General features: G+C 48.1%; 1 protein-coding gene and 1 pseudogene across 1 annotated transcript in view; both read left to right on the top strand.

Moving 5' to 3' along the window:
- The window catches only part of CSK (C-terminal Src kinase), a 94971-nt gene extending 87856 nt beyond the window's left edge, over window positions 1-7115 (top strand). Inside the window, exons 8-13 of the mRNA XM_066635009.1 lie at window positions 266-365; window positions 1635-1725; window positions 2952-3025; window positions 4233-4428; window positions 4587-4673; window positions 5785-7115. Coding sequence (XP_066491106.1) covers window positions 266-365; window positions 1635-1725; window positions 2952-3025; window positions 4233-4428; window positions 4587-4673; window positions 5785-5967 — 731 coding nt within the window. The 3' untranslated portion in view covers window positions 5968-7115. The remainder of the gene's footprint in view (window positions 1-265; window positions 366-1634; window positions 1726-2951; window positions 3026-4232; window positions 4429-4586; window positions 4674-5784) is intronic.
- A 4655-nt stretch (window positions 7116-11770) lies between these two features.
- LOC136659485 (5S ribosomal RNA) lies at window positions 11771-11890 on the top strand (annotated as a pseudogene).
- The last annotated feature ends 298 nt before the right edge of the window (window positions 11891-12188 follow it).

The raw sequence follows: 12188 nt of genomic DNA, 5'->3' as shown, positions 1-12188 counted from the left end.
TCCACCCAAAGCTGATTCTTGCTCCTCACCCTTTTGCTTCAGAAGCAAAAGCTGGCTGTTGTCAGCTTGGGGTGGGTGATCCTAGGACAGGGGAATGTGGCAGGGGAAGGGTTAATTGTGTGAGTTGTGAGCTTCCCCGGCTGCCTCTGGTTGGAAACAGGAAGCTGGGCTAGATGAGCCATTGGTCCAGCCCAACAGAGCAGGGCTCTCATTTCTGTGTTCCTGACTCTCAAGTCCATCCTGTGCTGTCCACTCTTCTTTGCAGATGTGATGCTGGGGGATTACCACGGGAACAAGGTTGCTGTGAAGTGCATCAAAAACGATGCCACCGCGCAAGCATTTTTGGCAGAAGCTTCGGTGATGACGTGAGTGCTGCACAGAGCTGGCTTTGAGACGGTCCCTCCGTGAGGTTGACTGAGGCTGTTGTCTCAGGCTGTGGATGTGGGGTGGAAGCTACCTCTGTCTGCCCACTCACCTCCTCTGGTGCTGCTCCTCCTGCTTCCTGAATTTGAGTAGGAAAAGGGGAGGTAGTGAGAACAGGAAGTGTGGAGGAGAGGAGAGTGGTGAGCGACGGCTCATGAAGCTGGAAAAGGTGTGGAAAACGGCCACCAAGATGTTCTGTATATGTGGTGCTTTATCAAGAATCAGAAGAGTGTTTCAGGCTACAAGCTATGATTACATGCAACTTCCGGGTTTTAGACATAGCCTATCTCTGAATGCCGGATGCGCCATCAAGATACAGATATCTTGTTTTCTTGAATGCTCCTTGGGGCATCTGGTGGACCACTCTGAGATGCAGGAAGCTGGAATCGATGGGCCCTTGACCTGATCCAGCAGGGCTCTAATGGCTCCAGTCCTGAGAGGCACATGATTGATTGATTATTCAATTAATTGATTGATTTGGGTCAGCCTGAGGTTTGATTGATTGATTTTATTGTGTAAACCGCTTTGTGAACGATTCTGGTTGAAAAACGGAATCATCCTCGTCATGGTCATCATCTAAATTCAACCCAAGGGAAACAACAGAGGGAGGAGGGGCAGGGATAAAGTGAGACAGGATCTGCAAATAGTGTGGAGGGGTAGAGCACCTTCATTACAAGGAAAGGTTACATTGTGAGGGGCTTTGTAGTTTAGATGTAAAGCATCAACTAGAAGCACGGGGGATACGACTGAGGTGGTCACGTGCAGATCTGTGTGCAGAGAATGTGGACAGAGAGAGCTTTTCTCGTTTTCTTGCAACACAAGAATGTGGGATGTCCTGAAACTGGTGGCCAAGCAATTTACAACAGGCGAAAGGCAGTCCTTTGCGCGGCACACAATGTGTGCTATTCAGTGCCCCAAAACTTGGAGATGGCCAGTCACTGAGATGGTTTGAAAAGGGTTAGAGCAGTTCACAGAGGACCAGTCTGTCCAAGGCCACTAACCATGGTGACTGTATAGATCCAGAGGTAGTACCACCCCGAGTGTCAGTTGTGTGGAAGCAGCGATGAGAAAAGACCGTTCCTCTCCTGCCCGTGGGCTTCTCGGAGGCAGCTGGTGGGCCCCTGTATGAAACGGGGAGCTAGACTAGGTGAGCCTTGGGCCGGATCCAGCTGTGCTCATGGTCTTACTCTGCTCTGCTCATCTCGTTTCAGGCAACTCCGACACAGCAATCTCGTCCAGATGCTGGGGGTGATCGTGGAGGAGAAGAGTGGGCTCTACATTGTCACGGAATACATGGCAAAGGTAAGTGGCACTGGGAATCCTTGCAAACGGGTGATTTTCCTGGGCCACCAACAAGACCAATGGCATTTTGCACCTGCTGTCTCCAGCATCAGTTGATGACTTTGACATCATTCTTGTACTGTACAAAATGCCAATCAACTGAGCTTGCAGTGCAGAAGGAAAGATAAGTGCATTGCTGGATTAAACTGCTGCTGTTTCAGAGTGTAGGTACAAGCCAGAGGAGAGTGCCTCCTATGATTGAGTGTCCGAGGAGCATATCCTTGATATCTGTGGCTTTGTCCAGCCATATCCTAGGAAGCTGCCTTACACCAAGTCAGACCATTGGGGAAATTCACTAAAATTGAGTGTTGGGAGAGTTAAAACAGACAAAAGAAAACATTTCTGTACCCTGTGTGTAATTAATCTGTGGAACTCCTTGCCACAGGATATGGCCTGGATACCTTTAATAGGGGACTGGACGGATTTCTGAAGTCCATCACAGGTTTACAAGCCATGGACAACCTCCTGGTTTTAGAAGCTAGCTATCTCTGAATGCCAGATGCAAGGGAGTGGCAATAGGATGCAGGTAACTTGTATGCTCCCTGAGGCATCTGGTGGGCCACTTCCTGAGATAACAGGAAGTTAGATGGGCCTTTGGCCTGATCCGACAGGGCTCTTCCTGGTTCTCCAGGGAGCCCCACCCTACCTGGAGATGCCAGGGATTGAACTTGGGGCCTTCTGCATGTGAAGCAGCTGCTCTGCCACTGAGCTACAGCCCCTCCTAATGCTCTTTGGCAGAGCTGTAAATAAATGAGTTGCAGGTGGTAGTGGGTGAGCTCTCCCCCCACCCAGCTCGCCTTGTTCATAGCTTGGTTTTTCTGAGCATTCTCGGAGGCTCCTCGCAGAAAAGCTGGAGCTTTCCAGCCTTTTTCTGGGGGAGAAAGGGAAAGGAAAACACTGTGGAAATGATCTGAAGCCTTTGGTGTCAGTGGTCCCTCCACACCTACTTTCAAGCAACTTTACGCAAGTGAAAGGTGGGCAAACTGGCAGCAGGGAAGACTGCAAAGTGGAACCGGAAAGAGTCTTGCAGTTCTTGGCTTCCCAGGAAGTGATGCTTCTGTACATGTGTGTAATGGCCTGGGTTTCCCAACTCAGTGAGTTCAAGTTCCAAGCTCATGTTTCTTCCAAATGTGACATCACTCCTTTACTTGGAGTAAAGGACTTTCCACTTTCCTGTTTTTCTGCAGGGAAGTTTAGTTGATTACCTTCGTTCACGAGGGAGGTCTGTGCTGGGAGCAGATTGCCTGCTGAAGTTCTCCTTGTAAGTATTGAATCGGGAAGGGGGGTTATTTTACACCTATCTCCTACATTTCCTTCCAGACAACCCAAAGTAATGGATGTGTGTAACCCAAGTTAGTGTGGGATCATTGGAGGCCCTGGGGCAAAGCTTTGCACTTGGTCTCCCTAGTTTACTGGTTAGGATAGTGGAAGCAGCTTCTTCCACACTCCCCACTAGTGTATAAGGAGGGGGAGTCTGTATCTGATCAGTACTGGAGGACAGTGGCATCACTAGGGAGGTGCAAGGGGTGCAGACCGCACCAGGTGACACCATCAGGGAGTGGTAGAGGTGGAGACCTGCACGCTGGGCATGTCGCTGTCTCTTTGCATCTTTGCTCACTCAGAGCTGCAAGCATTGCTTCCACGCCTCCTGTCCTGAGGTCCTCTCTGCTCACCTTCCTGTAGATCTGACCACTGGAGTTTCTCCAGTTCAGAACTTAGTGCCTTCTGAGTAACCCACAGAGTGGTGATGGCTAGAGTGGCATACTCAGAATGAACTTCCGGTTACCACACTGGGTGACACTAGCCCTAGTGACTGCTAGCCCTAGTGACACTGCTAGTGTCTCCTACTGCTGGAGAGTTCAGGGAAAAGGCCCTGCTTCCCTGATTGGCCAGATTTCTGAAAGCCAATCTGGCATCCCCCTGAGAGGGAACTCAAAGGACTTTCATTTCCAGGAGGGTCACAGTGGAGGAGAGAATCCTCAACTATCCATGCATTCCTGTGGTTCCAAGTCCCTCTTCTCGCAAGTCCCTCTCCTCCTGCCACATAACACCAGAACCAGGGGACATCCACTAAAATTGAGTGTTGGGAGAGTTAGGACAGACAAAAGAAAATATTTCTTTACTCACCGTTCCTGGTTTGTGGAACTCCTTACCACAGGATGTGGTGATGGCATCTGGCCTGGATGCCTTGGACACCAGTTTGGACAAGTTTCTGGAGGAAAAATCCATTACGGGTTACAAGACATGATGTATATGTGCAACCTCCTGATTTTAGAAATGGGCTATGTCAGTATGCCAGATGCAAGGGAGGGCACCAGGCTGCAGGTCTCTTGTTATCTGGTGTGCTCCCTGGGGCATCTGGTGGGCCACTGTGAGATACAGGAAGCTGGACTAGTTGGGCCTATGGCCTGATCCAGTGGGGCTGTTCTATTCCCTAAGCCTTTCAGCTGCTTCTTCTCTCCTTGCAGAGATGTTTGCGAAGCGATGGCGTACCTGGAAGCCAACAACTTTGTTCACCGGGACTTGGCTGCACGGAACGTGCTGGTCTCGGAGGACAACATTGCCAAAGTCAGTGATTTTGGGCTGACGAAAGAAGCCTCGTCCACCCAGGACACGGGGAAGCTACCAGTGAAATGGACAGCACCAGAAGCACTTAGAGAAAAGGTAGGAGGAGCCCTTGGTTTGGACCATAGTGGCTGCAAGGAAGACTAGACAATGAGTTCCACCCTTGCTCTCTCCAGCTTGGTAAAAACACCCCACCCCAATCATCTTGCCACTGCTGCTGACATTTCCTTTTGGTGATGGTCATTTTTCTCTTGCAGAAATTTTCCACCAAGTCAGATGTTTGGAGCTTTGGTATACTTCTTTGGGAAATTTACTCCTTTGGACGAGTGCCTTATCCGAGAATTGTAAGTGAAGGCATTACAACTATCTTTTGATGGAGGGGAACAAGGACACCTCTTGGGCCTTACCTCTTTTGAGGTTGACTACTGTAGGCTCTGGGTAGCAAGCTTGTATTTCTCTACATATTCCTTTCCCACTGAGTTGCATCTGTGGGGAAATTATGATGGGGTCAGCCCAAGACCTCCCAGTGCCTCCCAAGAGGCACTGACCATCAAATGCTGTCCCCCACCCCTTGTGCACACTACTGCATCTCACCTCCCTGGATTTGAAAAAAAAAGAGAAGAGAATGGAGTAGAAGAGGAAGCATGGAGCAGAACAGAGTAGTAGGCTAGAGTGTCTTAACACTCTAGCCTACTATTCTTCTCACCTCCACTCTACATTCCTTTCTTCTTTTTCAAATCCAATGAGTGGGAGAAGGAGGAGAATGGTGGAAGCATCCTTCAGTGCTAACATGTATAATAATTATTAATATAGCACCATCAATGTATATACACTTTTCATAGAAAAAAAAAAAACATGAGGACAGGTCTCTGCCCTGAGGGGCTTACAATTTAGTTAGACACAAAGGAAACAACAGAGGAAAGGGATGGAAAGGGAGACAGGGTAAAGAATGTGGATTTTCTCAGTTACATGTACTTAATTACAGTGAGGAGATAGATCTAAGGTCTTAATGTTTCCAAGCTGGCTTACAGGAATAGTAATAATTGATTGATTTTGTTACATAAACCGCTTTGTGAACTGCTTTTGTTGAAAAGCAGTATATGAACATTATTATTAATTATAATTATAAAAGAAGAGATAAACAAATAGCTATATAAAACAATATAACACTATAGCAGTAGAGAAAAACAAACCAAAAAAATCAACATTTTAGCAGTCCAGATTCTAGGCAACCAAGAGATTTTTGGTTTGGGTTCATTTTCAGTTCACTGAAAAAAGTCATGATTTGGGGTTTACATTTGTTTTGACTCCCCTGATTCAAATTGGACCCAGAAGCCATGTGTGAGGACACAATCCTCTCTGTCCAGGTTCAATGTTGTGGTCCTAGACTTAGATGTACCGATGACCTGCTCCATTTTTAAAGTTTTTCAGGTCCTTTTTTCCCCCCCTTTGCAGCCTCTGAAGGATGTAGTTCCTCGTGTGGAGAAGGGGTACAAGATGGATTCCCCCGACGGCTGCTCCCAGATTGTCTACGAGGTGATGAAAAAGTGCTGGACCCTGGACCCTAATCACCGGCCTTCCTTCCACCAATTACGGGAACAGCTAGAGCATATCAAAGCCAGCGAGCTCTACCTGTGAGGTAGAGGAGGGATGGGCAGGGCTTCCTTTGGACACGCCTCCTCCATCACTTCCTGTGATCCACCCCCCGCGCACATGTGTCAGGGGCAGGGGCTGGGCAAGGGACCGAGCGATGCGGTTTATCAGGAATCGGAATTCCTCCACTCACGGGACTGTACTTAGAGAAACATATTGGACTTTGTGCATATCACCTCCCCGGACCCTGGCTGTCGGGTACAGAGTCTGGCTCCTCCCGCCTCCTCGGGGGAGGGGAAAAACTCTCTAGTATCTTTTTCAGCTGGGTGATCTGAAGATGCATGCGTGAGAGAAAACGGCGGAAGTGCCACCTTCTTTCCCCCCTCCCCGTGCCCTATATGAATCCAATTATGAGGTGGGAGGGAGGGCCTAAATATTTTAGTAGCATGTACTTCACGCCCCCAGCCACCTTTCCATTCCACTTCCTCTTCACAGAACAATGCCCCCCTTCCACCTTTTGCCTTCTCCCTGGAACCACACGTGTGTTTCTCCAGTTTTCCACAGGGAGGAATAAGAAGGCCAACACAACTCTGAAACAGCACGAGGAAGAGAGATGGGGAGAGAGGAAAGTTGTGGGGGGGGGGAACGGGGCGAGGGAAGGATTTTCTAGCCCTTCTCTGTACTTCTGCAGCTGCTGGGAAAAGCCCCCAGTGTACCAACCCGGTGTCTCTTCCCCAAAACCCTTTTTGATCAATTTTTGTTTGGGTTATTTCCCCTCCCCCCTTTCTATTGTTTTTATTTTTTATTTTTTGTTCGTTTATTTCAAAACTGCACCAGAAAAAAAAAAAGAAAATCAGCTGCTGGCTGGGTTTTACTAAAGTTACAAATCTTATTTTTTAATGTAATTAAAAAAAAACAAGTTAAAAAAAAAAAAACAACTGGCAACCAAACCAACCACCAAATGGCACCCTTGCAACTTTTAACGGCAAGCTCACCTCCAACTTCAAGGCAAAGTGAGGTTTCAAACGGCGGAGCTACCATGAATGATGATGATTGTTGGATCATTTTTGCTTAATATACAGTGTTTGCATGCTGTCTCCAGAGGCCTTTTTCAGTCCTGTCTAGTGCTTTATGCTCATATAATGCTGCCAACTGTGAGATTAAACTGTAATAAAAAAAACCATTCCATATGAACACACAACTTCCTGCTTTGCTTGCAGTCTTTGTTTTTAATTCTGCCTGCACGATACACTTGGGTGCCGAGAGAAGCGGCCCCATCCCAGCGATTGTGTGAGATCTGGTGTAGCACTGTGACAAAGGCTGCAATCTGAACTGCACTCGCTAGGGAGTAAGCCCCATTAAACCCAGTGGGACTGACTTCCTAGGAAGCATAGGATTGCAACTACAAGGGTCTGAGAAGTGAATTGGGAATTTCCCAGTTCAAATCTCACCTCCGCCTTGAACTCACTAGAACAGGGATATCAAGCTTGTTTCTTACAGAGGTTAGCATCCATGTGGTGCCTGAATTGATATCATTAGGTAGAAAGTGACATCTTTCAGCAGATGATGGCCAGAAATAAGCACTTAGTTCTCACACAGAAACTCATTACCTGCAAATGACAGAAGAGAAAATGTGCAAATCTTGTCCATATTTTCAAGATATGAGAGCCTAATTATCAAGCTGGGAGAGCTCAATATAACAGGGGCCATATTCTTCTGGGGGCCACATTCGGCCTGTGGGCTTTACGTTTGACTCCCATGCGCTAGGAGGTCTGAGGCAAACCATTGTCTCTTGGCCTCAGTCTTCTCCATCTTAGTATCTTCCAGTCTCCTGTATGCTGTCCCTTTCCCCCTATGATGTGGACCTCCCACTGTGGGATAGGGTGTGGGGGAAGGAGGCTCCAAGCACCCACAAGGTGTCACTTAGGTGTTCCAGAAGACAGTAAGTCATAAGAGGGAGATAGGACAGTCTCCTGAGTGAGCAGGAGACCTTTGACTTGGTGAGGGTGGTGGAGCTGGCAGTACGAAGATGATGGGTGGGAGTGTGGTGAAATTTGAAAGCTGAGAAGTAGGGAGGAGCGAGGCCATGGACAGCTTTGAAAGGGAGGACCAAGAGCTTGTGCTGAAACAGACAGGAAGCCAATGAAGGTAGCCAAGGAAGGTAGTGATGTGGTCGAGTGAAGAGAGGCCACTGAATCATGAGCAATTTCTTGGTATTTAGCCTCCGTTTCTCTCTCCCTGCTTATACCCCCCCATCTCCGTGTGGCTCAGTGGCGTCGCAAGGATTTGTGTCACCCGGTGCAGGAGGCCAGTGTATCACCCCTATGATGGGCCGCATCCCATCATAGGGATGGGATGCAGTGGGTGGGTCAACACCCTGGGCAGTGGGCATAGTAATGTACCATTTCCCCACCCCTGCTGATTTTTTTGTCTACTACTTTTGATAGAATCGAGATATTTTGACATGGTTTGTTTCATTGAATTCTGCATGAAATTATGCATTGATGTAACATGATGGTATTTTTCAAAAATACCAAGATTTAAAAATTTTTGTCAAGTAGTGGTGTCACCGCCCCCCATGCGCATCACCCTGTGAGGCCTGCACCCCCGCACCCCCCCCCAGTGATGCCACTGCTGTGGCTTTTGGATTGTGGGTGGCTGGCCTGCCAGATTGAGAAGAAAAACACAGCAGGTGCAAAGACACGATTGGAACATAATTGTAAACAGGAGGTGCATGGGTAGGAGTAAAGAAGGGAGACTGACAGGCAGCCACAGTAGCTACAGTTCTGTTCCAGGTTGCTGTACTAGTTTAGTTTCCTCAGCTTGGCTTTGACTGAATTTGACCTGCAGCTGTAACTCAAAGGCTTGAAGCCATGGGGTCCATGTAACACCCTGTGAACACTCTTGGGTTCAGGCATTCATGACATGAACTTCAGCCACATCCACACAACTACTTCCACCCGCCACACATGCAGGGAATGTTTGCATATTCCACCTCGGTGGTGATCTCTTTGCTTTTGATTTATTGAAGTCACCCTGGCTACTTTGTTCAAGGAGAACTCCAGTGCATTCTGGACCCACTTCATAGCACATTGCACTGTCAGTAAATGAATTAATTTACTCCATTTATATGCCACTTTTCTGCCAATGAGAGGCTCCCCCCGGCGTTAAGCCTAGTCATTTCTGACTCTAGGAGCGGTGCTTAGCTCCGTTTCTAAGTCGAAGAGCCGGCGTTATCCATAGACAGTTTCCATGGTCATGTGGCCGGCATGACTAAAATGCCTAAGTGCACGGAACACCGTTACCTTCCCACCGAGGTGGTACCTATTTATCTACTCACAGTTTTACATGCTTTCGAACTGCTAGGTTGGCAGGAGCCGGGACAAGCAACGGGTCAATTTGTAGTTTAAAAGAACAAGGGCCTTCCTAAGACCTTTTGCCACCCAGTGCAGTGCCCTTCCTTTCATCGTGCTTTCCTGCACCAAAATGCTTTTGGCATTTTCCCCGGTAGTGTGCCAGCCTCCACTATGACTCCTTGGATTTAAAAAGGAAAAAGGGAATAATGTGGAGGAGGGAATGTGGAGAGGAAAGGAGAGTGGTGGGCTAGAGTTCCCCTATAAGTAAAGTCCCATCACTAGGAAGGCAGTGGTAGGTCTGTTTTCCTAACAAACCAACGCACCTACTTGCAACCTTTTGCCACCAGGTGGCGCTCTTCCTCCACCTTGCAGAAAGTGTTGCTGTCTGCCACACAGGGGACCAAGATAGCCCCTTTTTCTACGCTCTTCTCAGGCAGCCCCTTGAAATGAGGCTTGCCCCCTTCCTCCTTGTGTCTGCCGAAGCTACTGGGCAACGCAGAGATCCGAGACAAATGCTCCTTCATTGCCCAAAATGGGTACTGAGGGCATTTTGCATTGCCCCTTCTCTTTGGGGCTTGCCCAAGACTTCCCACTGCTTTCAATACAGTGCTAAAGAATACCCCCAAGAGATGCTCTAGCTAGTCCTCTACCCTCTTCGGGCAGCCGCACAGATGAGTTGGTCGTGCCCTTGTATGTTGGCTAGTAAATTGTCCTAGACTGTGAAAGCCTTGGCTCTAACTTACTTTTCACAACAAAAACATTAAAAGAAATTAAAATCAATCAATCGGTTATATTGAAACAGTGTCAGTTGGGTAAGAGGTGCTCCCAATTGATTGGATAGTGATTAGGTTGGCTGCTGCAATATTGGCCTTCACCAACGGGGGGAGTTTATTGCTTGTTTGAAGGACTTGTAGTTTGTTCTCTCCTACGGTTATTAGACTGCTTGTATGACCTCTTTCCCAACTTCTTGTTTCGGCCTGTGTGTGACAAGGGCTGCAGGTCCTTTTTTATCCCCATCAAGTCTTTAATAAAAGGCAATTTAGTGGTGTGGGACTGTTTTAAGCCATTTCTGCAAAGGGATCAAATGTGTACACCTGTGGGCTGGGCAGAAACTGCAATCCTATACACACTTCCCTGGGAATAAGTCCCATTGAGCGCAATGACATTTACTTCTGAGTAGACACGCGTAAGATTTTGCTATAACTCTACTAACGCACTAAGTATCAGTGACTTAGAGGAACCTCTCTTCCTTAATATAATCAAAGGTATGGGAGGTTCCCAAGGCTGGACTGCCCATGAGGCTGACTGAGAAAAGCACTCAGTTGGCAGTGCCAGTCTCCAGCCACCTGCCCACCACTCCTTTTCCCACTGGATAAAAGGAAGATGGAAATGGAGCCGAAGGAGAAATATGGAGGTGAGGAGGGCAATGGGTTAGAGCAGGGTGTCAAACTCATTTCATACCAAGGGCCGAATGGCATTCATGATGCCTTCTGAGGGCCGGAAGTGATGTCATTAGGCAGGAAGTGATGTCATTAAACAACTCATAACCAAAAATAAGCACTTTTTCTCACTTTGGAATTCATTAACTACAAATGACCGAAGAGAAAATACTCAAATCTTTATCATATTTCAAGATATGGGAGAGCCCAATTTTCGTGGGGGCTGCCCTTTTAGCAGTAACACTTCAGTACTGCTCAGCAGCTGAGAGCCTGAGGGCCGGATAAAAAGCTTCCGTGGGCCGCATCCAGCCCCCAGGCCTTATGTTTGACACCCCTGGGTTAGAGCATCTCCTAACTTTTCATGTCCAGGGAGTGGAAGGAGGAAGAAGAGGGGGAGTACTTGATGGCCACTTCCACCCATTCACCTTCCTCCAACTCTTCTCCTGCATCTCCCAAACCCAGGATGCAAAATGAAAGAGGGGAAGGGAGCAGAAGAGGACATGTGGAGGAGAGGGGAGTGCTTGGCTAGAGCATTGAAGGCATTAATCAGAGGCACTCTAGCCCACCACTCTGCTCTCTTCCATATATCTCCGTCCACACCATTTCCCTCTTCCTTGATGGTACATGGTGTGCCACTGGGCAAGAGGAGTGGCATTTAGCTTACCACATCAGGTGTTGAGAGATCTTGGGCTGTCCTTGTCTATACGCATGGGTATAAATAGTTAAAACCTCTGGTTAACCTATAAATAAAACAGATACTGATAATATAGAGGAAAAAGGTAGAAGCAGCGAGTCTACAAGACCATGAAATGCAAGAGCTACAATCTGTTGCATTTCTGTCCAAAAGCTCAAATAAATGCATAGAAATGGACCCGCGTGGCACTCTGGAGCACCCAATATTTATATCTGGTTTTTTTTATACATCAGTATATTTAATATCTGCATCTGTCAACTAAAGTCCCAATCCTATTGGGGCTGGCGCTCCGCTGGTGCCGCTGACCCAACTGTCACAAAAAGTCCCATAAGGCACTTTTGCACCAGAGGTACAGGGGCATCAGCAGCAACTGTTACCCTGCACATGCCTGATCTCTTCCGATCTCGGAAGCTAAGCAGGGTCAGGCCTGGTTAGTACTTGGATGGGAGACCGCTTGGGAATACCGGGTGCTGTAGGCTTATACCATAGTCTTTCGAGACTGAAGGTTGCCAACCACATGGGGCATCCCAGCACTGGGCCCAGTAGCAGTTGATGCAGAGCTGCGGTACCAGAGGACAAGCAGCGAGGGCTCCCAGCAGTAAGTTTTACCACTGCCCAGCGGTAGGGTGTTACTGGATGGGGGAGGGTGGGGAGAGTGCAGAACTGAGCAGGGGAGGGGGAGGGGAGGAGTGGGCCCAAAAGGGGGCGGAGACAGCGGCAAGCTCTGCCGCCATATATTAGACCCCCTCTTGGACCGGAAGACCTGACATGAGTCTC

The sequence above is a fragment of the Tiliqua scincoides genome, chromosome 8 (assembly GCF_035046505.1).
Source record: "Tiliqua scincoides isolate rTilSci1 chromosome 8, rTilSci1.hap2, whole genome shotgun sequence".
NCBI classification, from domain to species: domain Eukaryota; kingdom Metazoa; phylum Chordata; class Lepidosauria; order Squamata; family Scincidae; genus Tiliqua; species Tiliqua scincoides.
This window is presented reverse-complemented; position numbering and strand designations above follow the sequence as displayed.